Source organism: Antennarius striatus, chromosome 21, assembly GCF_040054535.1.
Source record: "Antennarius striatus isolate MH-2024 chromosome 21, ASM4005453v1, whole genome shotgun sequence".
Classification (NCBI taxonomy): domain Eukaryota; kingdom Metazoa; phylum Chordata; class Actinopteri; order Lophiiformes; family Antennariidae; genus Antennarius; species Antennarius striatus.
The window spans coordinates 16,860,817-16,884,614 of record NC_090796.1 but is presented as its reverse complement, the minus strand read 5'-3'; the positions used below and the strand labels follow the sequence as shown (position 1 = coordinate 16,884,614).

At 45.1% G+C, this 23,798-nt stretch overlaps 3 protein-coding genes across 3 annotated transcripts; 1 reads left to right on the top strand and 2 right to left on the bottom strand.

Annotated features, from left to right (window-relative positions):
• Positions 1–73: 73 nt before the first annotated feature.
• On the bottom strand, positions 74–1,719 carry LOC137588878 (phenylethanolamine N-methyltransferase-like). Its single transcript, XM_068306191.1, has 3 exons — positions 1,548–1,719; positions 953–1,163; positions 74–533 (listed from the first exon to the last, which is right to left on the bottom strand). The coding sequence occupies exons 1-3, from the start codon at positions 1,717–1,719 to the stop codon at positions 74–76; spliced, it is 843 nt and encodes a 280-aa protein (XP_068162292.1).
• Positions 1,720–7,029: 5,310 nt separating this feature from the next.
• Positions 7,030–9,436, bottom strand: LOC137588877 (phenylethanolamine N-methyltransferase-like). The gene is made up of 3 exons (XM_068306190.1): positions 9,265–9,436; positions 8,884–9,091; positions 7,030–7,462 (listed from the first exon to the last, which is right to left on the bottom strand). Exons 1-3 carry the CDS (start codon positions 9,434–9,436, stop codon positions 7,030–7,032), a joined length of 813 nt encoding a protein of 270 aa, XP_068162291.1.
• Positions 9,437–12,826: 3,390 nt separating this feature from the next.
• On the top strand, positions 12,827–15,818 carry LOC137588676 (neurogenic differentiation factor 2-like). Its single transcript, XM_068305883.1, has 2 exons — positions 12,827–12,964; positions 14,518–15,818. The coding sequence occupies exon 2, from the start codon at positions 14,526–14,528 to the stop codon at positions 15,615–15,617; it is 1,092 nt and encodes a 363-aa protein (XP_068161984.1). The 5' UTR covers positions 12,827–12,964; positions 14,518–14,525; the 3' UTR covers positions 15,618–15,818.
• Positions 15,819–23,798: the final 7,980 nt, after the last annotated feature.

Genomic DNA, 23,798 nt, shown 5'->3' with positions numbered 1-23,798 from the left:
TTGATTTTAATCCAGAACAATCTACCATAATGTCATCTGGAGATGTGCTTTAAAACTTAAATTCTCATAACTTCTACCTTTTTTTCCACACTTTTAAAGACTTTACTGCCTTTACAAAAAAAATCCTCTCTTGATCAGACGCCCCTATAGTTTCATCCTGAGACACAGTGTAGACCTCAAGTCTGATCAGGGTGAAGCCGTTCTCCTTCAAGCTATCACAGACCTGGGCTTCATTCAGGGGGACCACTGGGATTTTTACTCCAGGACCCACAAAATAGTAATTCTCCTGTAATCTGCCGATGAGCAGGAGGTGGCCCCTGGGTCGAAGGAGCCCCCCAATGTGACCCAGTGCCCTGTTGAAGGTGGCCAAGTCTGGACTGGCGCTCTCCAGACAGAAGGCGGACACGAGACAGTCGGCCCCGGCTGGAGGGAGGGCGTGGAGGGCCAGAGGCTGAGGGCGGTGCACATCAACAGGGAGGACGTCTGTGACCACCTGACGGAGTCTGGCAGCTTTCTCTGTCCATTCTGAAGGACTGGAGGAGAAAACATGACATAAATGAATTACGGGACAAAAACACAACTTTATTGTCCAAAGCTGTTTAAGTCAATCCACTGGACGCTAAGAAAGTTCTTGAAGACGTTTCGTCTCTCATCCAAAAGACATCTTCAGTTCTTCAGTTCCAAGAGACGTCTTCAAGAACTTTCAGCCTTGGATAAGCATGACCTGGATAACTGAGAACCTACACAGACACAACTTTATGGACATGAAGTGGGTGACAGTGGATCTTATTTATATATTTATAGTACCCCCTTTCCTCTGACCCTTGCCTCTTGTTGGAATTCAACATCAATTCCAAAAGGTTAAAACACTTTGTAAAAAGGTTATCAATTGTCATGATTAATAAATATTTTACAGCTTGCATGCAAGAAAAAGAGGTCTCTAGGTCTCTACCTTCGTCCCTCCAGTTCACAGACTTTCTTCAGGAAGGGGGTCCAGTCCATTTTACTGCCTCCTTCATTCTGGAGCCAGAGCTTCAGCTCATTCCTGTTGACTTCCAGGAAGTCTGTGAGGATCACCTTGTTGAAAACCTCACAGGCACTCATCACCTGGTAAATAGAGGGACCAGAACCTATGTCCACCAGCAGGTCTCCTTTCATATCACCTGGATAGACGGAGGGAAACCAGAACAGGTTGTCTGATGAAGGTGTGAAGGAGGATTTATAGGTTTGTTAGTCACGACTCCCTTTTTGTTTGCTGGTTTTTGTTGTTGTGTTTAAATGGATTTGGTTTTATTGGGCCTCATCTGAGGACACTGTCTGTCACCATTCGGGACAGAAATTAAAAATCTGTTACATTTAGAATTTCCACAACATTGAAATAATGACAAAAACCTAAGGTAAATATCTTGTTGAAATTGTTCTACAACTTCTTCGAGATTATATTTGGCACATTTTGATTACATCAGACATAAATACTGAGTTTTAGTTTATATTTTTTACATTGACACAATAATGATTGATCTCTTGTACGAGCCTTCAGTCCTTACCTTCACTGAAGGCTCGATGCAGACAGGACAGTTTCCAGGACATTAAGCTGTCCTTTTTGTCCAAACGAGACTCTTCTGGAGAGACAAAATTCTGAAAGAATGTTGTGGGATCAAAATTCTTGTAGTGGTCTGCCATGGCTGCTATTCCACTCTCTGAAGGCTTTCCTTCCATGATTTAATCTTCTGTTGAGCCGTCAGATATACTGAAACCTCTTCCCTCGTCTAACCGCTTTATATACCTGTATCACCGGTTGTGTCTACAGTTCATGTCTATTGCTTTGTTCTTGGAAGCAGATAATATTCTATTCCCACCCCCTGACTCGAGGCACTGACACCATCAGATCAACAGTTCCTACCAACCAGTCAAACGTCATGTTTCATTACTTACTGTATTTTTGACCGTCAGTATTCCTGCTTTATTTACTCTCATGTTTGTCATGCCAGTCTTCTTCTAGTTTTTTCCGGGCTGGACTGGTTTTTAATTGTGATAGACGTTGCTGCTGCCTGGTGTATTTGGACTATGTGAATTGATATTTAAATACTTTTGTACAAAACATAATTCCAGTGAAGACGGATGTTCAAAGAGGTCTTTTGATGAGACGTTTTCTCTCCTCTTTAAATATATGTAGTATTGATTTAGTGGTCGTCCTGACGATAAACACTAAGTTCAATCTACTCACTGTACTTAGGGTCACAGCTTAATGTACTGTACAGTTAAGTGTCCAGAACAAACAGGACAAGAGGCTGGCAGTTAAAATAGAGAATTAATAATTTATTAAACAGGGTACCAATTTAAAACAATATTCAAAACAATTAAAAGTCTGACACTTAAAATTACAGGGCAGGTCAATGAAGAAACCTAGAGCCACACTCAAAATGTACTGGCACCGCACAACTGCCTATAGGCAGTGGTGAATCACATGAAGATAGCCAGATAATAAGAATAAAATAATAAAAGATAAAATAAAACAAAAGCCAGTAACTCTGTAGAGATGTGAAAACCAGAGGGGAGATGATCCTTTTCCTCCCTCCTATAAACAAATACATCCTGCATAAAGGATTATAAAGGTGATAAACAGAAAGTGGTTCATGACATTCTTGTTGCTGCTGTGTTTGACCGGCAGAGGGCGATATGTAGTTATAATACCTTGTATCTCTTGTTTCAGAGGAAACTCTTTGAAACCACCTGCACTGATGTGCCTGCCTGTAGAACCATCATGTTATACTGAACCAAGCCTTCCCCAACATCTATAAAAATGGAAATAAAATTAATGGAATCATCAAAGAGGACACTTATGTCATTTTCACATTTTATTAAACAATTCCCCCCTTCCATACACACACAAGACCAAATGGAGCCATACAGGCCCAACCAACTGGTTTAACTGGGGACCAAGTGGAACCCCTAAAGGACACCCTGGTGGACTACTGGTTGAGAACCACTGCTTTACAACAAACTAAATCTCTGCTTTCAACAACTCAATGTTTACAGGAAGGACATATCCCAGGACCACAATATTTGTCTCCCCCAGACTGTCTGTCTCCCCCCAGCTGTCCGTCTGTCTGTCTCCCCCCCAATCTGTGTGTCTCCCCCTGCCCCCCAGTCTGTGTGTCTCTGTGGCCCTGTGTCCGCCAGTCTCTGTCAGTCTGTAGTTCTGTAAAATTAAGTGACCAGAGGTCTCTAGGTGTGACTTTTGTCATTTTTTCGTCGGCAAACACAATAAGCATTTGAAAATGTACTTTTTCTTGTCTGAGTCTCCTTTGTCCTTTTTCACTTCTACAAACTCGAACATATCTTTAAGATGAGGCCATGGGTTTTCTTCCTCCGCCTCATAAAACTCATCATGTTCATCAGATCCAACGGAGGCTTCTTCTTCCATCGCCACCGCGGTCTTGTTTTGAGCTGATTGGGTAGGGGATGACGTATTTCCGCTTTTACGTAAATCCCAGTTGAGAACGTGTACTGTAATAGGTGTCCTTCTTTGGCGAACACTGCGTGTGGCCAATTGCATTTTGGGAGGGGGGGGGGCAAAAAAACAACAACAGGCAAACCTAAAAGTCACGAGTATTCATGAGCCTTCTCAGAAATTAACTCGAGTAAGAGTACAAATCTTTGCCTTGGAAATGTTTTCGAGTAAGAGTAATAAGTATGAAAGAATTCTAGTATTTAAGTAAAAATCCTCAGAATCTGTACTTAAGTACAGTACTTAAGTAAATTTACTCCGTTACTGTCCACCCCTGAAAATTATCTTAACTTTTCCTTTTGTTCTCCTTGTGTTAGATCCTCCTTTTCGAGTTTTAGATTACATTTTTTACAATGACACAATAACTATTGATCTCGTGTATTGATCAATCACTGTTTGTCCTTACCTTCACTGAAGGCTCAATGCAGACGGGACAGTTTCCAGGAGAGATAGCTGTCCTCTTTGCCCAAATGAGACACGTCTTGACACAAAAAATTCTGAATGTTGCAGGATCAAAATTCTTGTAGTGGTCTGCCATGGCTGCTATTCCACTCTCTGAAGCCTTCCCTTCCATCACTGCAACCTCTGTTGAACCTTCAGGTACAATGAAAGCTCTTCAACCTCTGTAGACGAACCTGTGACCACCTGAGTCACTGGTCGTGTCTATAGTTCATGTCTATAGCTGTGTTTTTGGAAGCAGATAATATTTATTCTGTTTCCATTCCCTGACTCGAGACAGGAGAAAAAAAAGACTGGCATTCTTTGGCTGACCCATGATTTCGGAGACCATCTCTTCAACCCCTGATTTGTGGGAAAGTTGATGGTGACATTCCATGTGCTCCTTTGGCCAAACCCGTCTTTCCTCTGATTTCTATCAGAAATGTCACACAATGTTCCTATGGCCTAATTACAAAGACAAGATCTTTGAATTCTACATCATCCCCTGTGAGATTTAATATCCTTCCTTCAGGTCATGTCAGGTTGGGTCAGGTACCCTTGTTGTGCAGTGCACACACCCTAAATACCTTCCTCCCTGGTGTGTCTCCCAGGAATGTCTCCAGGTGCAGGCAGTGGCTGCAGGACACACACCTGGAGCTCATTGTTCGATCACCACACAGCTAAGCACCAGGATTCCTCGTCTTTCATTCGCTGGATTACGGACTACCTAACGGACAGACCCCAGTACGTCCGTATGGGGGACTGTTTGTCTTCTATGGTGACCAGCAGCACGGGGGCGCCACAGGGGACCGTTCTATCCCCCATTCTCTTCACCCTCTACACATCAGACTTCAAGCACAACTCGGATACATGCCACATACAGAAGTACTCCGATGACACCGCGATAGTGGCATGTATCCGGGAGGGTGATGAGGGGGTGTACAGGGCATTGGTGGCTGACTTCGTGGAGTGGTGCCAACAGAACCAGCTCCAGCTCAACGTCTCCAAGACAAAGGAGATGGTTCTGGATTTCCGGCGGGCACCTCCCTCTCCACAGCCGGTGATCATCAAAGGCAGTGAGGTGGAGGTGGTAGAAAACTATCAGTACCTGGGACTGCAGCTAGACAGCAGACTGGACTGGTCACTCAACTCGGACTGTGTGTACAAGAAGGGGCAGAGCAGGATGTACTTCCTGAGGAGGATGGCCTCCTTCAACATCTGTCCTAAGCTCCTTTTCATGTTCTATCAGTCCGTAGTCTCCAGTGTGCTGTCATACGCCATTGTGTGTTGGGGTGGGGGGGCCAGGAAAAGAGATATGGACCGTCTGAACAGACTCATCCGCAGAGCGGGCTCAGTGGTCGGGCTGAGCCTGGACTCTGTGGATATGCTTCTGGAGAGCAGGACCATGTCTAAAATTAAGGCCATCATGAACAACACCAGCCCCCCCCTACACACCACCTTCTCCCAGCAGAGAAGCACCTTCAGCGGCAGACTGCTGTCACACAGCGCCTCCACAGAGAGGCTGAGGTCCTCCTTCGTGCCCCGTGCCATCAGGGGGTACAATGACTCTCTCAGGAGGAGCGGGGGGGAGGTGGCGGGGTCAGCACGGGGTTGAATATGGATTTAATTTAATTTAATTTAAATTTAATTTTATACTGTTATATATATATATATATATATATATATATATATATACAATTTATTTATTTTTTATACTGTTTTATATTTTAATTCAATTTTATACTGTTTAGATTTTATTTTATACTGTTTATATTTTAATACTGTAATATTTTTAAATTTTATACTGTTTATATTTTTAGTTCTAGTTTAGTATATAAGTCCTGTTAGTGCTGCATGTGCCTGTCTGTTAGTGTAATGTATGTCTTGTGGTATGTCCTGTGATGTCAGTGTTTCCTTTTCTCCTGGTGTTTATCCAGTATTATTTGTTAAGTAATGCCTGAGCAGTGGATATATGCAATTTCCTCCGGGATTAATAAAGTATCTATCTATCTATCTATCTATCTATCTATCTATCTATCTATCTATCTATCTATCTATCTATCTATCTATCTATCTATCTATCTATCTATCTATCTATCTATCTATCTATCTATCTATCTATCTATCTATCTATCTATCTATCTATCTATCTATCTATCTATCTATCTATCTATCTATCTATCTATCTATCTATCTATCTATCTATCTATCTATCTATCTATCTATCTATCTATCTATCTATCTATCTATCTATCTATCTATCTTTCTATCCCAGATCCTTTAAGTTCATTTAGTGGTAACGTGGGTCAAGCCGATTTTCCGTTGTTCATATTTCCGTGTGTGCTCCCTCGTGCTTTCCTGGTCTAACTATACGTTTCCTCCTTTCTCCGGAATCCTCCAGCTTCTGTTGGGCCACCGCCTCCCTCATCTCGGCAGTCCACCACCGTGCTCTCCAATTCACTCATGCATCAGGTTCCACTGCCTCCCCGCCTCACTTACTTCCTTGCCGTGTGGATCCCCTCCTTGTTTCCTGCCTCCTCGCTTATGCCTTTCCATATTGCACCTGCAACTGAGACAGTTCTGGAGAGGAGGACGACCTCCAAGCTGAGAGCTACCTTAGAGAACACCGGCCACCCTCTACGCACCACCTTCTCCCAGCAGAGGAGCTCCTTCAATGGCAGACTGCTGTCACCAAGCTCCTCCACAGAGAGACTGAGGACCTTCTTTGTGCCCCGTGGCATCAGGGGGTACAATCATTCTCTCAGGATGTACTTCTGCTTGTTGAGGCGTAATATTTGTCTTGTTATTCTTATCTATTTGTGCATTATAGATTCTGTGTATTTACATGTTAAGTGATTTATTTATGTTTTGTTGTCTGTCTGTCTGTATCTGTATCTACCTGGAATGAGTGGCTGTTATTGATATGGCAAATTAAATGATCCAAACACAATAAAAGCAATACAAGACAATTGTTTTCTGTGATGAAACATGATTTTAATCCAGAACAATCTAACACAATGTCAGATGGGGAAGTACTTTAAAACTTAAATTCTATTAACTTCTGTCTTTTGTCACACTTTTCAAGACTTTCTTGCCTTTACAGCAAAAATCCCCTTCTCATCAGATGCCTTATTGGTGTCAGGGTCTTGGAAAATCTCAAGCCTGATCAGGGTGAAGCCGTTCTCCTTCAAACTCTTACAGAGCTGGGCATCATCCACTGGGACCACTGGGATCTTTACTCCAGGACCCCCATAGTAGTAACTCTCTTCTAAACAGCCGATGATCACCAGATGGCCCCCAGGTCGTAGGAGCCCCCCAATGTGACCCAGCGCCTTGTTGAAAGCGTCCAGGTCTGGACTGACACACTCCAGACAGAAGGTGGACAGGATACAGTTGGCCCCGGATGGATGGAGGGCATCAAGGGCCAGAGGCTGAGGACGGTGCACATCAACAGGGAGGACGTCTGTGACCACCTGACGGAGTCTGGCAGCTTTCTCTGTCCATTCTGAAGGACTGGAGGAGAAAACATGACATAAATGAATTACTGTACAAATACACAGTAACTTTATTGACATGAACTGAGTAACAATGGATCTCATTTAAGTATTTCTCTTCTGGCTTTCAATGAGGGTGGACACATATCTTCTTGTCTCCCTCTCTAACTACCCTCGATGCTTCTTTGTCCTGTTTGGAAACTCCTGTTTTCACTGTGTCTTCGAAATCACCTGGATTAATCATGGAACTCAAGTTGGAACCCCTACGCAATTGGAAAAATCATTTCAACAATTTCCCTGGCTCCCTGGGGAGGTGTTCTGGGCGTGTCCTACCAGGAAGAGACCTCGGGGAAGCCCTGGGACAAGCTGGAGGGACTATGTCTCTCGGTTGGCCTGGGAACTCCTCGAGATCCCCCCGGGAGGAGCTGGAAGAGGTGTCTGGGGAGAGGGAAGTATGGGCATCCCTCCTGAGACTGTTGCCCCCGCGACCCTGCCCTGGATAAGCAGTTGAAGATGGATGGATTTCAACAAAGAATGCTGGTCTACATGAATCTGTCCTGTCAGGACGTTCACTGTGGGCTACCATGAGGGAGTCTTTTGTGAGGAATGAAGAATCGTGTGCCTAGCAGGTCATTCTGTGGAGTACATAAAGATCTATGTGTGTTTGGCTTCTGCTCCCCAAGTGAGTATTGCCTTGGGGTATCGTAGAATTGAAAAGACAGCAGACATTCAAGAAGTTCAAAGGCTGGCCGCCTTACTGGACGAGATGGGCTGGGCAGTGGGCACACAGACTGTGGGCACTAATGCAAGATGGATAACATCTCATGGGAGCTCATTGCTCTGTGTGGGAACATGAGAAGCTGGTGAGCCCTCTGGACAGAATTGGTTTAAGTTATACCATATTTTTTTCCCATTCCAGCACCCCCATGTTATCAGTCGGCAAGCTGATAACAAGAAATTCCTCTGGAGGACACAAGGCTGAGACGAGTGTTCTCCGTTCCCTGGACACCTGTTGTTGAGTGTTTGGCACTGTCATCTAGACAAAGGACATCCGGGAGAACACACACCTAAACACTGAACTGAAGACATAACTCACACACATCTGCCCTCTGCTCTGAGCAGTCATGTGATTGTTGTTCCGTTTGTGCTAATAATCGTTGCAAATAGGACCCTTTTTGCCAGTCCTCATTATACTTCCTGCAAGAGGCATGGTGGTAGTCTTGCTTTTTACTTTTTACTTTAATTAATAACTAATATCTGGTCTGGTCTTGTCTGGTCTTATCCTATTGATTGTACCCCCTGTCCTCAGACTCTTGCTTCTTGTTGGAATTCAATCCAAATTCCAAAAGGTTAAGACATTTTGTAAAATGGTTATAAAAACAATGTCATGATTAACGAATCCTTTATAGTTTACATAAGTAAGACTTTAAAGAGCCCTACCTTCGTCCCTCCAGCTCACAGATTTTCTTCAGGAAGGGGGTCCAGTCTATTTTACTGCTTCCATTTTGGAGCCAGAGCTTCAGCTCATTCCTGTTGACTTCCAGGAAGTCTGTGAGGACCACCTTGTTGAAAACCTCACAGGCACTCATCACCTGGTGCAGGGATGGACCAGAACCTATGTCCACCAGCAGGTCTCCCTTCATGTCACCTGGAAAGATTGAGGGAAACCAGAACAGGTTCTCTGATGAAGGTGTGAAGGAGAGTTCCTTTAACTGATGAATTTTGCAGGTTTGTTAGTCAAGACGAGTTTTAGAATATATTTTTTGCAATGACACAATAACCATTGATCTCATGTATTGATCAATCGCTGCTGGTCCTTACCTTCACTGAAGGCCCGATGCAGACGGGACAGTATCCAGGACAGATGGCTGTCCTCTTTGTCCAAACGAGACACTTCTGGAACCAAAAAATTGTTCAAGTATGTTGCAGGATCAAAATTCTTGTAGTGGTCTGCCATGGCTGCTATTCCACTCTCTGAAGCCTTTCCTTCCATCCTTGAAACCTCTGCAGAACCTCCAGGAACAATTAAAGCTCTCCATTCGTCTGACCTCTTTATATACCTTTGACAACATGAGTCACTTGTCGTGTCTATAGTTCTTGTCTATAATTGGGTTCTTGGGATCAGATAATATTTGTTCCCATCTCCTGGCCCGAGGCGTTGACACCATCAGGCCCGTTTTGACAGTCACATTTACTCAGAACATCTCACAGCATATTTCTTTACATATCTTTCTCCATGACTATATTTACTTTTGAGTTTCTATCTCTTTCCTGTCTCTACTGGTTTTTTCTTTAATTCTTCCCGGTGTATTTGGACTGTGTGAATTGGTCTTCGAATATTTTTGTCCCAAATATTATTCCCAGTGAAGACAGATATTCAAAGTCTATCTGGTGCATTTTCAGTAGGTAGGTAGGTCACTTGCATTTGTATGAATAAACACCCTATCCCCACCCCATGAGTGGCTGTGGGATACTTTGTGGGGATATTAAAGTACCTATCTATCTATCTATCTATCTATCTATCTATCTATCTATCTATCTATCTATCTATCTATCTATCTATCTATCTATCTATCTATCTATCTATCTATCTATCTATCTATCTATCTATCTATCTATCTATCTATCTATCTATCTATCTATCTATCTATCTATCTATCTATATATCTATCTATCTATGATAGTGTAGATCTGAACGTGTTGCTCCTGAATCAATCAAGATATCTTATTTGAATGGAGCATCAGGGACGTTAATCGAGGTATCATGACGTGTTCATGTCTCCTGTCCTCCCAGAGCCTTCTCCACCTAACTACATTCAATCAGGTCATCTCCTTCACCTGCACCACCCATCTATCTTCTTGACGAGACGAGACATCTATCTTCAGCCGTTTATCCAACCTGGAGACATAGGTCTGCTGGAGCCCATCTCAGCTGGTGACGGACAAAAGGCGAGGTACACCCCAGATACAACGCCAGATGTGCTGACAGTGAAGACATAATCCTCTCATCTTGACTGGTCTTTTCACCCTTTCTGAAAAAGAAGACCCACCATCTCATTTGCGTTTGGTTCACCGGGATGTAAATATTGAAACTTTCTTTCTTTATTTAATAGAAAAGAACCAATATTGGTTGTGTCTACTGATCAAGCACTGCTCCCCCACCTTCAGTGAAGGCTGTATGCAAACAAAGGAGTCCCCAAACCAAGACCGTTCAGACTGCGCTACTGCCACCCATTAACTAGGCTTTATTTGACAGAAAACATACCTTAAATCAACACTTGCAGAGTGGTAATTAGAAGAGTTAATAGACTTTTACCTGAGTGGGCCTAACAGGGCCATCAACAACAGTCCTACTTCACAGAGAAGCCATTCTGTCCATATTTAGTTTTCCTTCAGGGGTTTTATTTGGTACACTCTCTTGGTGTAATCACGATCTCCTTGAAGGACTTCAAAATGAGTGTGTCCTGCGACTCGACGCCCACGGATCCATGCAGCAAGAACAATTTTAGATTGGATTTTCTAACGTCTGTTTTCATTTTAAAGATCTTTATCATTATTTTCAGGCTAGTCTTTTCATTTTATGCTGGCCCTGGACTGGTAAAGGGTCCTGGATGGAGGACAAGTCAGCACCAAAGACCCTCTCTACAGACCTGAGTGTCCAATGAGTTCTGGTCCTGTCCTGTTTTGTAGCCAGTCCAAACCAGATAGCTAATGATGTGCAGAAGATAGGCTGGATTAGGTAGGTGGGTCTACCTGAGCTGTTGATGTGGGGCCTCCCTCCAGAGGGGGCGATGAGAGAGCACTTCAGGTCCTGAGAAATGGTGGTTCCCATTAGTTTGACTTACAGAACCTTCTGGGCTTCAGTTTGATCCTTAGTGAAACATCTACGTAGAACAACCAGATGCCTCTTGCACGTTCATCTAATGACCAGAAGATGTCGCCCTCATCCAGTCAGAATCCCTGCTCCTGCCTGAAGTCCCCCAAACCCACAATAATGATCAAACAGGGCTCCTTATTACAGATGTCAAGTACCTGTGCTGTAAGGATGAACGACGCATCTCAATATAAAATAGAACATCTCTAAATATAATAAAGTGTCGTCTTTATATAAAGACAAATTAAGTGGAACCTTTATTAATAATCAACGTGAATGGAAACAGGCGTTAGACCAGTGTAAAATGTAAAAAATAAAAAGAACCAATAAACTTAAATAATGACTCCATAGCAAAATTAGTTTGTCCTGAAGGTCAGAAAAAAAAGAATTTAGCTGAATTTGATTGTGCTCAAATGTATTTTGAATTAAACTCGACATTCATCCCAGACATGATCAGCATCTCTCTTCAGGCTGCAGAATGAATTTAATAAATTGAAATTTATGAATTTGTCTGTTGGGAGTCATTTTTCCTTGTCCCATAAAACCTGTAAATTTTTGTCATGTTTGTCACGTGTGTGTGACATCTGGCAGGGTTTTAGCACCTTTAGGCTCCAACAATGGGGCACAGTAGTTCTCATGTGGTAGACTAAGTCTAAAAAAAAGTACAAATGGTTGACTTCCTGTTGGGTTTGGGTCGCTGCTCCAAGGAAAGTCGATCTAAATCGGATCCACGTTTGGTATCTGAAGATGATGCGATCAGAACCATTCCATTACGGTTCTGGAGCGCCTTCAGGCCCCATGGGTGATCTGTTGGGTGAAACTGCTTCCTGCACCCCAGAGAGATCACACTGAGGTGGGGGGTTCTTTGTAGCCCTCCTGTTTTATAGTTCATCTCCTGTGTCCTGCCCCATCTTCTGGCCCCTCTCTCCAATCTGCTGCAGCCACCTCTGGCAGTGGACCCCCCCCCCCTGGCACTGGTCCCAGGCCTGGCAGGCCGGACCCAGACAGGCTTGGCTCGGCTCGGCCGACTCGTTGAGGCAGTTGCACCCTGACTCTGATCTTTATGGTCCCTTATTTCTGTCAGTGAATCAGAAATGTCCTGATTTCTTACTGGAATCAGGACTCTTTGAGGAATTTATTCTAATTGGATCAGGACAATGTGGAATAAATTATGTGATGTCATGTTAATAAAGGTGTCAAACTGGTGATTACTGATAGGAGATGGTGCTCCGAAACCTTCAATGTGAAATTAACCCCATTTTTCCCAAAGATGGAGGCTAACACGTCGAATCCAACCCTCGTTTTTCCATTTTCTCTTTCAGCTCCTGACAGATGGCGAGTCCCTCTCCCCCGGGGGGGAGCCAGTCTCTGTGAATGCGGCCGCATGTCAATCACCGGCTCTCATGTGATGGCTCCTGCCAATGACGTGCCAGCCATATGGGCCTGGCATCAGAGCTGCTATGTAACCCACCCATCCTGCCTCCGAGGTGCCACACGGATCCCTCCGCGCGTCACGGCGGAGGAGCGGAGCGGAGAGAGAGGCGCGTCCGATCAGGGTGGATGTTGGACGGATGTGGATGTGATGCCCGCCCGGACAGAGATGGTGTGAACGCCCCCGCTTCGCTGCATCTCTGAGCTCCAGTGGAGGTAATCTGATCACTTATCGATCGGGATCGGCTTTTGTTTTGAGGGGAGGGTTGGAGGCATGTAATCTCGTATTGATCTCTTTACTGCCGATCAGACCTGAAATCAATCCATCGATCCCAGAAATTATCTCCGGTGCTTCACGTCCGTGTTTTACGGTAGTTTGTGATTTTTTTTAAAAAACGTTTTTTAAATCGATTATAAATCGTTCAGGTGAATAGCTGAAGCTGCGTGTCTCTGAGCATCGTGTGTGTGTGTGTGTGGGGGGGGGATTCTCTATGGAGATACGCAGGCTAATTGATACGGTATCGGTTGCATTTCATTCCATTGTGTTCGAACGAATTAGGATATAGATGCGCCTCTGAGCTCAGTTTGATGGAATAAAGGTGTGGAAAATTCCGGGATTTTACCGGTTCTAAATGTCGCTCTAACTTTACTCTCCACAAACGGATTTATTCTTCGATGGGACCTCCGATGTGAGATTTCAAATTAAAAATGTGACTGAATTACGATTTTATGAACCTGAATTTTGTGGTTTAATTATCCTTGAATTAAATTTTAATTTCTGCATCAGTAGATTCTTCCTTTAGGCCTAACCGGGAGGTTAAACTTCAACACCTTTTTGGAAGTCTACAAACTGCGCTTCGTGATCCCCCTGTCGGAGATATCTGCGCTGGTATTTTTTTTAATTTTTAATTTTTTGCAGAATTCTGCCATAAATAAACACAAAATGTTCGGCCTGGATTGTCAGAAGAGGGACCCGAACCCAGTCCCATCTGTAGCGGACCGGCACCGCTCCGTGGACCGGCCTGCCTCCGTTAATTTAGGCCTCGAAAATAATTTAAATTTTTAAAGTGAAGCAGAAAACTGTTGTGCATCAGACACAAACCTTTAATTTCTTAGGCCCATTTTTACTTAAAAATTAGCAAACAATAATAAACACGAAAACGGTATTTTGTTTTTCCAAATCAAGTGTCGTGTGTTCTCCACGCTACACACACACACACACACACACACACACACACACACACACACACACACACACACACACACACACACACACACACACACACACACACACACACACACACACAGACACACACACACACACACACACACACACATCTGGATTCGGGTTTAATTCTGATCCATTCTGATCGATACAGCTGATCGATTACTACACACGTGGAATGGCTCCAGGATGAACCATGCGGTCTGCATCCCCAGGGGCCTCGTGGGTGGTGGGGGGGCTCAGGCGCCTGGCACCCCCTCTGGCTGCGCCCCGCTGACCCCTCTACCTGCCGCTGACCCCTCTACCTGCCGCTAACCGCTCTAACTGCCGCTAACCGCTCTACCTGCCGCTAACCGCTCTAACTGCCGCTAACCGCTCTAACTGCCGCTAACCGCTCTAACTGCCGCTAACCGCTCTAACTGCCGCTAACCGCTCTAACTGCCGCTAACCGCTCTAACTGCCGCTAACCGCTCTAACTGCCGCTAACCGCTCTAACTGCCGCTAACCGCTCTAACTGCCGCTAACCGCTCTGCGTCTCGCGCAGGTTGCCCCATGTTGAGCCGTCTGTTCAGCGAGGTGCTTCCGGACGTCCAGAGGCTCGCGGCCGACTGGGCGGACGACACCGACACCGACGACGGCAAGGCGGCGCGCGACGGGCGCGAGCCGTGCGCGCTGGACGAGGACGACCTGGACGGGCCGCCGGAAGGCAGCAGCCGGGCGGAGTCCGAGATGGCGGGAGACGACGACGACGACGACGAGGAGGAGGAGGAGGAGGACGGTGAGGAGGAAGAGGGGGCGGAGGAGTGCGGGGACGAGCCCGGCGGCGGGGACAAGCCGAAGAAGCGCGGCCCGAAGAAGCGCAAGATGACGCCGGCGCGCATCGAGCGCTCCAAGGTGCGCCGGATGAAGGCGAACGCGCGGGAGCGCACGCGCATGCACGACTTGAATTCCGCGCTGGACAATCTGCGCAAAGTGGTGCCGTGCTACTCCAAAACCCAGAAGCTGTCCAAGATCGAGACCCTGCGCCTGGCCAAGAACTACATCCTGGCGCTGGGGGAGATTTTACGCAACGGGAAGCGGCCGGACGTGGTGGCCTACGTGCAGATGCTGTGTAAGGGGCTGTCCCAGCCCACCACCAACCTGGTGGCGGGGTGCCTCCAGCTCAACACCAGGAACTTCCTGACCGAGCAGTGTTCGGACGCGGCCCGCTTCCACATGCCCACCTCCCCGTTCTCCGTGCACCCCTACTCCTACCGGTGTTCCCGCCTCTCCAGCCCCCACTACCAACCCGGTGCGGGGCCCATCAACCTGAGGGGCCACTCTTACAGTTCTGGCTATGAGGCCCCGTACCCCCCAGGAGGGACGTCCCCAGACTACAGCAGCCCGGACTACGAGGCCCAGCACAGCCCCCCCGTGTGCCTGAACGGCGGGCGGCAGCAGGAGCCCCCGGAGACGGACCGGAACTACCACTACTCTATGCATTACTCCGGACTGTCCCGACCGGGACACAGCCTCAACTTTGGGCCCTCGGGAGCGCGCGGCGGGGGCGCGCATTCGGAAAACATCCCACCTTTCCACGACGTGCACCTGCACCACGACAGGCCCCCCCCTTACGAGGACCTCAACGCGTTTTTCCACAACTGAACCCTATCGACGATCGATTAACCGTTAAAGACAATGATCGATTAACCGTCAGAGACAATCGTGTAATGTTGGACACGGGACCGGATGTTCCCTCCTGCGTCCTGATGATGTCATCCCTGTACAAAGTGTCTCCAGTGATCTCATGTATGCAGAATGATTGCATCACATATGTATAGGCTACATGTTATGACACAAACAAGAGAATAAAATGTTTTATTACCGTCTGATATTTGGCTCCTGGGCCTCACAGCAAAAATAGAATTCACACACACACAAATAGAGGTTTAAATAGAAATTTCCAAATATTTTTATTCCACTAAAATCACTTTTAGCTGGAAAAGACCCAAGTCGTTTTTATTCTAACCGATATTTTTTGCAAAAATGTGAAATCCTCCAATTTGTCTTGATTTTAACTTCACAAATTAAGAATTTATGTTCAAAAGAAATAAAGTTCAAGGTCAACTATTACAAATTTGACTCAAAAATGAAGTTTAACTACTTTGGCCTGTCCTGTCCAACATATCACAAAAGAACCGTGACGTGAGAAATAGTTCTGGCCTAATTTGAAGGCCAGTTACACTCAATACCACTTATTAAACTTTAATCTGTTGTAACTAATCTAATTTAAAAAAATTTGAACTGTCAATAAATCAAACAAACAGGAGAAAGAAACTGACAGAATAAGCAAAAATATTAAAAACGTATTGAAACATTAACATTGAGCTTTAAAGGTTAATTAGTAAGTTTTGCTTCAACATGTGTGTATGATGAAATAAATCTTCACACACCACCTGTGGAATTGTGGGATTATAAAACTACAGGTGTAATGAAGATTAATCTAAGGACCGGTCATGACCTCTGAATGAGAGGACGGCCACTGAGTCACTCATTCAATTTTTTTCTTGTTTCAACAGAAAACTTTTCTGTTCCTTAGATTTTTAGGAATAAAATTGGGTGTTTTGGAGAAGAAAAAGAGCAGAGCAGCAAATATTTAAATAAAATAAAACAGAAGCGAATAGAAAATGAGTTCCACCTTCAGTGTTCTGAGTCAGCAGGAGCAAAAAGGCCTCAAAACTCAAAAAGTGCACGTCTAAATAAGTTTGCATGATTTTTTTTTTTTGGGGCAGGGGTCTTTGGCCTGATTTTGCAGATTTCACACTTTCTGGGTGAGTCATAAGAACCCCTCCCCCCCAAGAATAAACTCGCTCCAGGCCGAATGATGATGCTTTTCTGTCCTTAACATCCCTGAAATCATGGACCGGTCCATCGGGCTCCAGGCTCCTCATCGGTTCTGGTTCTCAGATGAAGAGCAGGTTCCATGCTTGGACCCCCGCCCAGGGCCCCAGGTGTTCCTGATATTCAGGGGACAGCAGGACAGAAACTAGGAACACCCAAATATTCTGTGATTCCATTTCTCCAGTCTCTGCAGGTGAGTCACAAGACGCAGAAACACCCCCCCAAAAAAGAAAGACTCTCCTTTTAAATAAGTTCAACCAGAAAAAAGCTGCCGTCCACAAATATTTTCAAAAGATTAATTTGTCCTCAAGTGATTTTTGTGTCCTAATAATATATTTGATGTTAAAGATGGTGAATTTAAGTTAAACAGAAATTACATTTGACTTCAAAATCAGCCTAAATCCCAAATAATCATCATTTACAAAGATATAATAATTTTGACATTTTATTTAACCTCTAGTTCAAATTAATCAAATTAAAATTCATTTAAGTGTGAAATTACTGAGTTTTCTTTTTGACATTAGTGTTTTGGTAGCAGAATCTGATGGATCACATGATGTAGTTTTTAGACTATAAAATCATGATAATCTATATTCAATATTAACTTCATCACAACTATAATCAAAATAAACTTTATTTATCATTCTGATTTGTTTATGATTTATTTGATTTAATTGGAATGTGATTTCTGATTGAGTCCAGTTCTCGGTGACGTTTAGGACTCAGACCTGAAGAAGAAAAGTCGACATCTATTTTAAACGATTCGAGAAACTGGGAGGTGGGTCCAGACGGACTGGGAGGACTGGTGCTGATGGGACACAAATGAATAAATCACGTCCGACCTTTTTTTAATTTTAACTGTTGATTTGGTCCGGATGGAGCTGAATTTAAATATAAACCTTTAAAAACATTTTTTTATTCTCTGGTCGGGAATAAACGTTGAGTCTCATCTGTTTATCATCCAGAGGGATGGATGGGAATATTATTTAAAATATTATTTAAAATTTATTTTAAACACTTTCCTTCCAGATCCCGACACGGACACCTCTCTGAGCGTCTGAACGCCCCAAACCGGTTTCACGTTTCCCCCTCGGAGCACACGATAGTCCGGACGAAGGCCGGACCAGGGGACGGAGCTCTCCGGGCTGGCAGGAGGTACCGACCCGGTGCCAAGCCGCTAAATGTCTGCGCACCGGTCGGAACCGGCGCAGCGCTGCGCCAGCGACCCGCTGCCAGCTGCGCCACGTGGCCCCCGCTCGGCCCCTGCCAAAGTGGCCCTGGAGGGAGGGCCCCGGTATTTCTTTGCTAATTCGCCCAGCATCTGTTCATCATTCCGGTCCGGCACAAACAGACCCTTCTCTCCCTTTGCGCCACACCGACGCGTGACGCGCATTTTTCTGCGGGAAATTTGTGTTAAATTTATTCCAAAAAAATAGAATCAAATAAAAATATCACTGGAAATTATTTATTTACTGGGAAATAATGACGTAAAGTTAATTAATTGTTTTATCCCCCCCCCCACGGGTGCTGACGTCATCATGATGTAACGGTCACTGTAAATATCTAAAGGCTAATCCGACACTAAAACCCATCAAATCAATTAATGGATTCATTTGAAGCCTAATTGTCCCAATAAATGTTTAGAAAATGTAATTACTGTAATGAAATAATCCAGAGCAGAGATGACGGTAATCTGAGTCCGGCCCCCATCTGGACAGATTTCATCGCCATTTGTCAGATTAGAGTCACATTTATAGGATTAATTAAATTAGGATTAATCTCTGGGGAAATATTTCCCAGCCCCCTGATCAGTGTCATTATATTAAAATTGTGTGTGTGTGTGTGTGTGTGTGTGTGTGTGTGTGTGTGTGTGTGTGTGTGTGTGTGTGTGTGTGTGTGTGTGTGTGTGTGTGTGTGTGTGTGTGAGAGAGAGAGAGAGAGAGAGATCCCTCAGGTCATCATTAGGAATGACCAGAAACTTTTTCAAATTGAGTTCAGTCGATATTTGTTTTTGATGTTCTGATGTTTTATTTTATTACAAAGATTTTATTACTACCCCAAACAAGCACACGTATTGATCTGTGATTGCTGATTGATGCAGCAGCTGATTGATTTTAACATTCTCTCTTTGAGCTTCTCTCAGGTGTCGTTTCATGACATTTGATGATTGTTCTCTGATTGGTTACTGATGTAAAAGCCCCGCCCTCTCCGACCTCGTGAACTCTGGCCTCCTTGGACCCGCTCTGACAAGTGTCAATAAAGGTTTGTTCAAAGCTCCTGTGGGGCAGGAAGCATCCGTGGAAGGTTCACACCTTCATCTTCTCATCCAGAGGCCCCTGGAGGGGCAGAAGATTGGTCCCGCCCATTTCTGTTTACACAAACAATTATGTTGACAAAACTATAATTTATTTATAATTTATTAACGTTTCTCACGTCATCACGTCGGATTGAAAATCAGCGTTTCTTCTTTTTTAAATGGTTCAATCCCAGCAGGAATGGGATGGTCGTCAGGCTCACCCGCCGTCGCCACCACCTCGTCGTGCCACGCCCAACTCTACGGTGACATTCCACTGCGGCGATGAGTCGTTACTGGCGGCGATGAGTCGCCGCTGGCGGCGGAGTGTCTTTGTGTTGGGGGGGTGACGAGGCAGAAGGTGTGAAACCTCGCTGTGGCTTTAAGTGGAAGAGTCTGCAGAGCTCCTGAGGATTTGTCATGTTTGATGTGTGTGTGTGTGTGTGTGTGTGTGTGTGTGTGTGTGTGTGTGTGTGTGTGTGTGTGTGTGTGTGTGTGTGTGTGTGTGTGTGTGTGTGTGCAGGGTATAGAGGTTGTTGTCACTCTGCACAGATGGTGGGAGTGTTTTTTTTTTTTATTTATTTATTTATTTTTGGGGGGGGTGAGGAAATGAGGGGGTAAGAGGAGGGGGGGGGTGCCTCTGATGCTGCCTTGCCACGGTCACGCGGGCAGCAGTAATTGGCCTCCATATTGAGGGGTTTTGCGGTGCTGCAGGGTGGGCAAACTCCCAGCTGGACCTGTCAGATGGTATTCAATCCAGCTCAGTGCCCTCGCTCCTGTGCCCCCCCCACCCTACACCCGCCCCCCATCCTCACCCTCTCCTCTTCATCCCACAGGCAAACTTACATCCTCCCCTTCCTCGTCACGTTCTCTCCTCACCTTTCTTCCCTCCAGCTTTTCTCATCGGTCGACTCTCTCTCACAACTTGATGAAGTACATCACACCTCCTCACCCACGCTCACACCGCCCCCTGCAGGACGGAGAGCCGTTAACGCCTCCAGTCCCTCCCACCGTCGTGGGTAAGTTACACCGATCCTCAAGAAGGATTGCCCATCAGAGGTCAGAGGTCAGCTGCATTTATTTCATCAAAGGTTTGAACAGGAAGGTGAGAAATGAAACAGGATGACATAGAAAAGGTTTCCTCACAATCCGAACAACCAATCGTAGCAGCCGCTAGCGGCGGAGGAGGAAGTCAGAATAAAGAGGAAGGAAGTGAGACACAGGTGACACCCATTGGGGCGGGGCTTCAGGTATTAATAATGATAGTAATAATAGTAGTAGTATAAGTAGTAGTAGTACAGTAGTAATAGTACTTTTCCAGGTTAGGGATTTTTTTTCTGTTATTCTTTGACATTCAGTGGAATGACAGTAATAATATTATAACATCTAATTCTACACGTTTATTCTGTTTATCTTCTGTTGTTGATATTAGAAAATAATATTTTATTGAATATTATTGTTCAGCTTCTTTCCACACATTGAGACGAGACACGAAAACCTCCTCGACTGCAGGAGAATCCAGAATGAAATCCTTCCAGCTCCTCCTCTGCTCCCAGGAATCAGCAGTGAGGGTTGTAACGCACTAATGAACAGCTGTCACCGAGTTTACACACCCGCTCACACACACACACACACACACACACACACACACACACACACACACACACACACACACACACACACACACACACACACACACACCTCTTATGTGCCGGCCTTGACACAGCAGCAAACCCACAGGTTTTGACTTTGTGAGCGTCTGACCTCTACGTGTGCGTTCGAACACGCGTGTATTTTGTGCACATGTAACTAACTAATTATTAGAAAATAATTAAAGATGAAATGTCTCTGATCTTTTCCTCCACGGTCGCGTCTCATTTACAGTCCTGTGTTTTATTGTTAGATTTATACACGTCTACAGATGCGTTCAGGACGCTCCTTTGTCGTTTTTCACTTGAATGCATCATAAAGTGTTAAAATGATCATTTATGATGCAGAATAATTTATTATTGTTCAAAAATAACTGAAACTTAAACCATTGATTATTTAATTATTATTATTCCTGGCTCAAACTTACTGTAATGACTAATGAAACTGTAGTACTGTGAGTCTTTGCTGTAGTACTCTTCTTCTTCTTCTTCTTTTCTTTGGGCTTTTCCCTTCAGGGGTCTCCACAGCCAATCAGTGTCCTCCATCCAACCCTGTCTTCTCATCCTCTTCTCTCACACCAACTACCTTCATGTCCTCTTTCACTACATCCATAAACCTCCTCTTTGGTCTTCCTCTAGGCCTCCTGCCTGGCAGTTCAGAACTCAGCATCCTTCTACCAATATATTCACTATCTCTCCTCTGGACATGTCCAAACCATCTCAGTCTGGCCTCTCTGACTTTATCTCCAGAACCTCTAACATGTGCTGTCCCTCTGATGTACTCATTCCTGATCCTATCCTTCCTGGTCACTCCCAGAGAGAACCTCAGCATCTTCATCTCTGCTACCTCCAGCTCTGTCTCCTGTCTTTTCCTCAGGGACACTGTCTCTAGACCAAACAACATCGCTGGTCTCACCACAGTTTTGTACACCTTTCCTTTCATTTTAGCTGAAACTCTTCTATCACACATCACACCTGACACTTTCCTCCACCCGTTCCATCCTGCCTGGACACGCTTCTTCACCTCTTTTCCACACTCTCCATTGCTCTGGACTGTTGAGCCTAAGTACTTAAAATCCTCCACCTTCTTGATCTCTTCTCCCTGTAACCTCACTCTTCCACTTGGGTCCCTCTCATTCACACACATGTACTCTGTCTTACTGCGGCTAACCTTCATTCCTCTCCTTTCCAGGACAAACCTCCACCTCTCTAGCTTCTCCTCCACCTGTTCCCTGCTCTCACTACAGATCACAATGTCATCTGCAAACATCATAGTCCATGGAGATTCCTGTCTAACCTCGTCTGTCAGCCTGTCCATCACCATAGCAACAACAAGTCTTTACTGCAGTACTGTGAGTCGTTATTGCAGTACTGTGAGTCTTTACTGTAGTACTGTGCTCCTTTACTGCAGTACTGTGAGTCTTTACTGCAGTACTGTGAGTCTTTACTGGAAACCTCTTCACAGGTGAATGTTTTTATCGTGGACGTTGACATGATCATTGTCTTGTCTCTGTTCTGTCATGTGTTACATACATGTCCGTGTTCAAGAACACGCATCTATTGTTTCCTTGTTCTCGCTCTAAATGTTTGACTCTTAAATTCTAGATGTCATATTTTTGCCACCTAAAGTGGTGCTTTGTGCTATTTGGGGACTTTTGTTGCTGTATTTTTCTGTTTCTATGGTTACCAGCTCAAACTCATTTGTTCTGAATCTGCATCGATGCTTCCAACCTGTAATAGCCTGGATTAGCCTTTTAGCTAGCTAAATCCCAGTCACATCAGCCAATGCATTTATTGATCTGGAGCAGTGCCTTATGGGTGATGCAGGTTTTAGTCTTATTTTTGTCCATTTACTCTGGTTTCCCATCGTTCTGGATTAAAAACTATTTTAAGTGATGCTTTGAAACGATGCTGATTAACTAATCCTGAAATCACAGCTGTTTATAATCTGGATTATGGAGTTTAGATCATTCAAAGTGATCTTTAACATAAAAAAAATCAACTAACACACAACTGTAGTCACACTCGCTGCTGACGCCGTTCACACAGAATGTCACTGCCTCTATCTCCCATGATGCCCTCCTCCTCCTCCTCCTCCTCCTCCTCCTCCTCCTCAGACGCTGAGCAGAGGTAAACACATGGAGTGTGTGTCGAGAGACGACGTGTTGACACGGCGACCCACGCTCAGATTAGAGGAGATTATCCAGAGAGGAGTGAAGAGAGGAGCCGCATCCCATCGCAGCATGGGGGGGTGGGGGTGGGGGGGTTAAAGGCAAATTAAAGGGGGTGCTCAAGGGTCTCGTGGAGACGCGGCGGAGTGTGTCCATGCATACACACACACGACACATGGATGTGTGTGTGTGTGAGAGAGCAGAGCGACACCCTTCAGCATTCATCCCTCTGCAGGCCGGGGATCAGCTGATGAGGGTTCAACACTCGTTACCATGGTTACAGCTGAACACTGATGTTTACATACATGTGGAGAAACGCTCTTAAACAACAACAACAACAACAAGCTAACAACATTAACACCGCACACCCCCTGCTGGGAGGGTCGAGAGCTGAGGGGCCTCCAGTTGGCCCCCAGTATTGGCCTCAATGAGTTAGCTGCTAGCTCCTAGGTGGAGCTTCACACACACACACACACACACACACACACACACACACACACACACACACACACACACACACACACACACACACACACACACACACACACACACACACACACATGTTGTTGATGAGAATAAAAATAGAAAACCGATTTTATTCTTTAACTCCCGGGGCCTGGGGAGGGACGCCGGGGCCCCCGTCACACATCAGAGCGAATGAGCGATGGCGACCAGGATGAATAAATCAACACCTCCCTGAATCCATCCTCTCTCTCAAGTTGGAATTTTACTACAGATGAGCTTGGACGTCTCCATGGCAACAGGAATTCCACCGCCGTTCCCGGGTGGGTTTGGACCAGCCGGTGTGGACTGACAGCGTGACGCTACACAC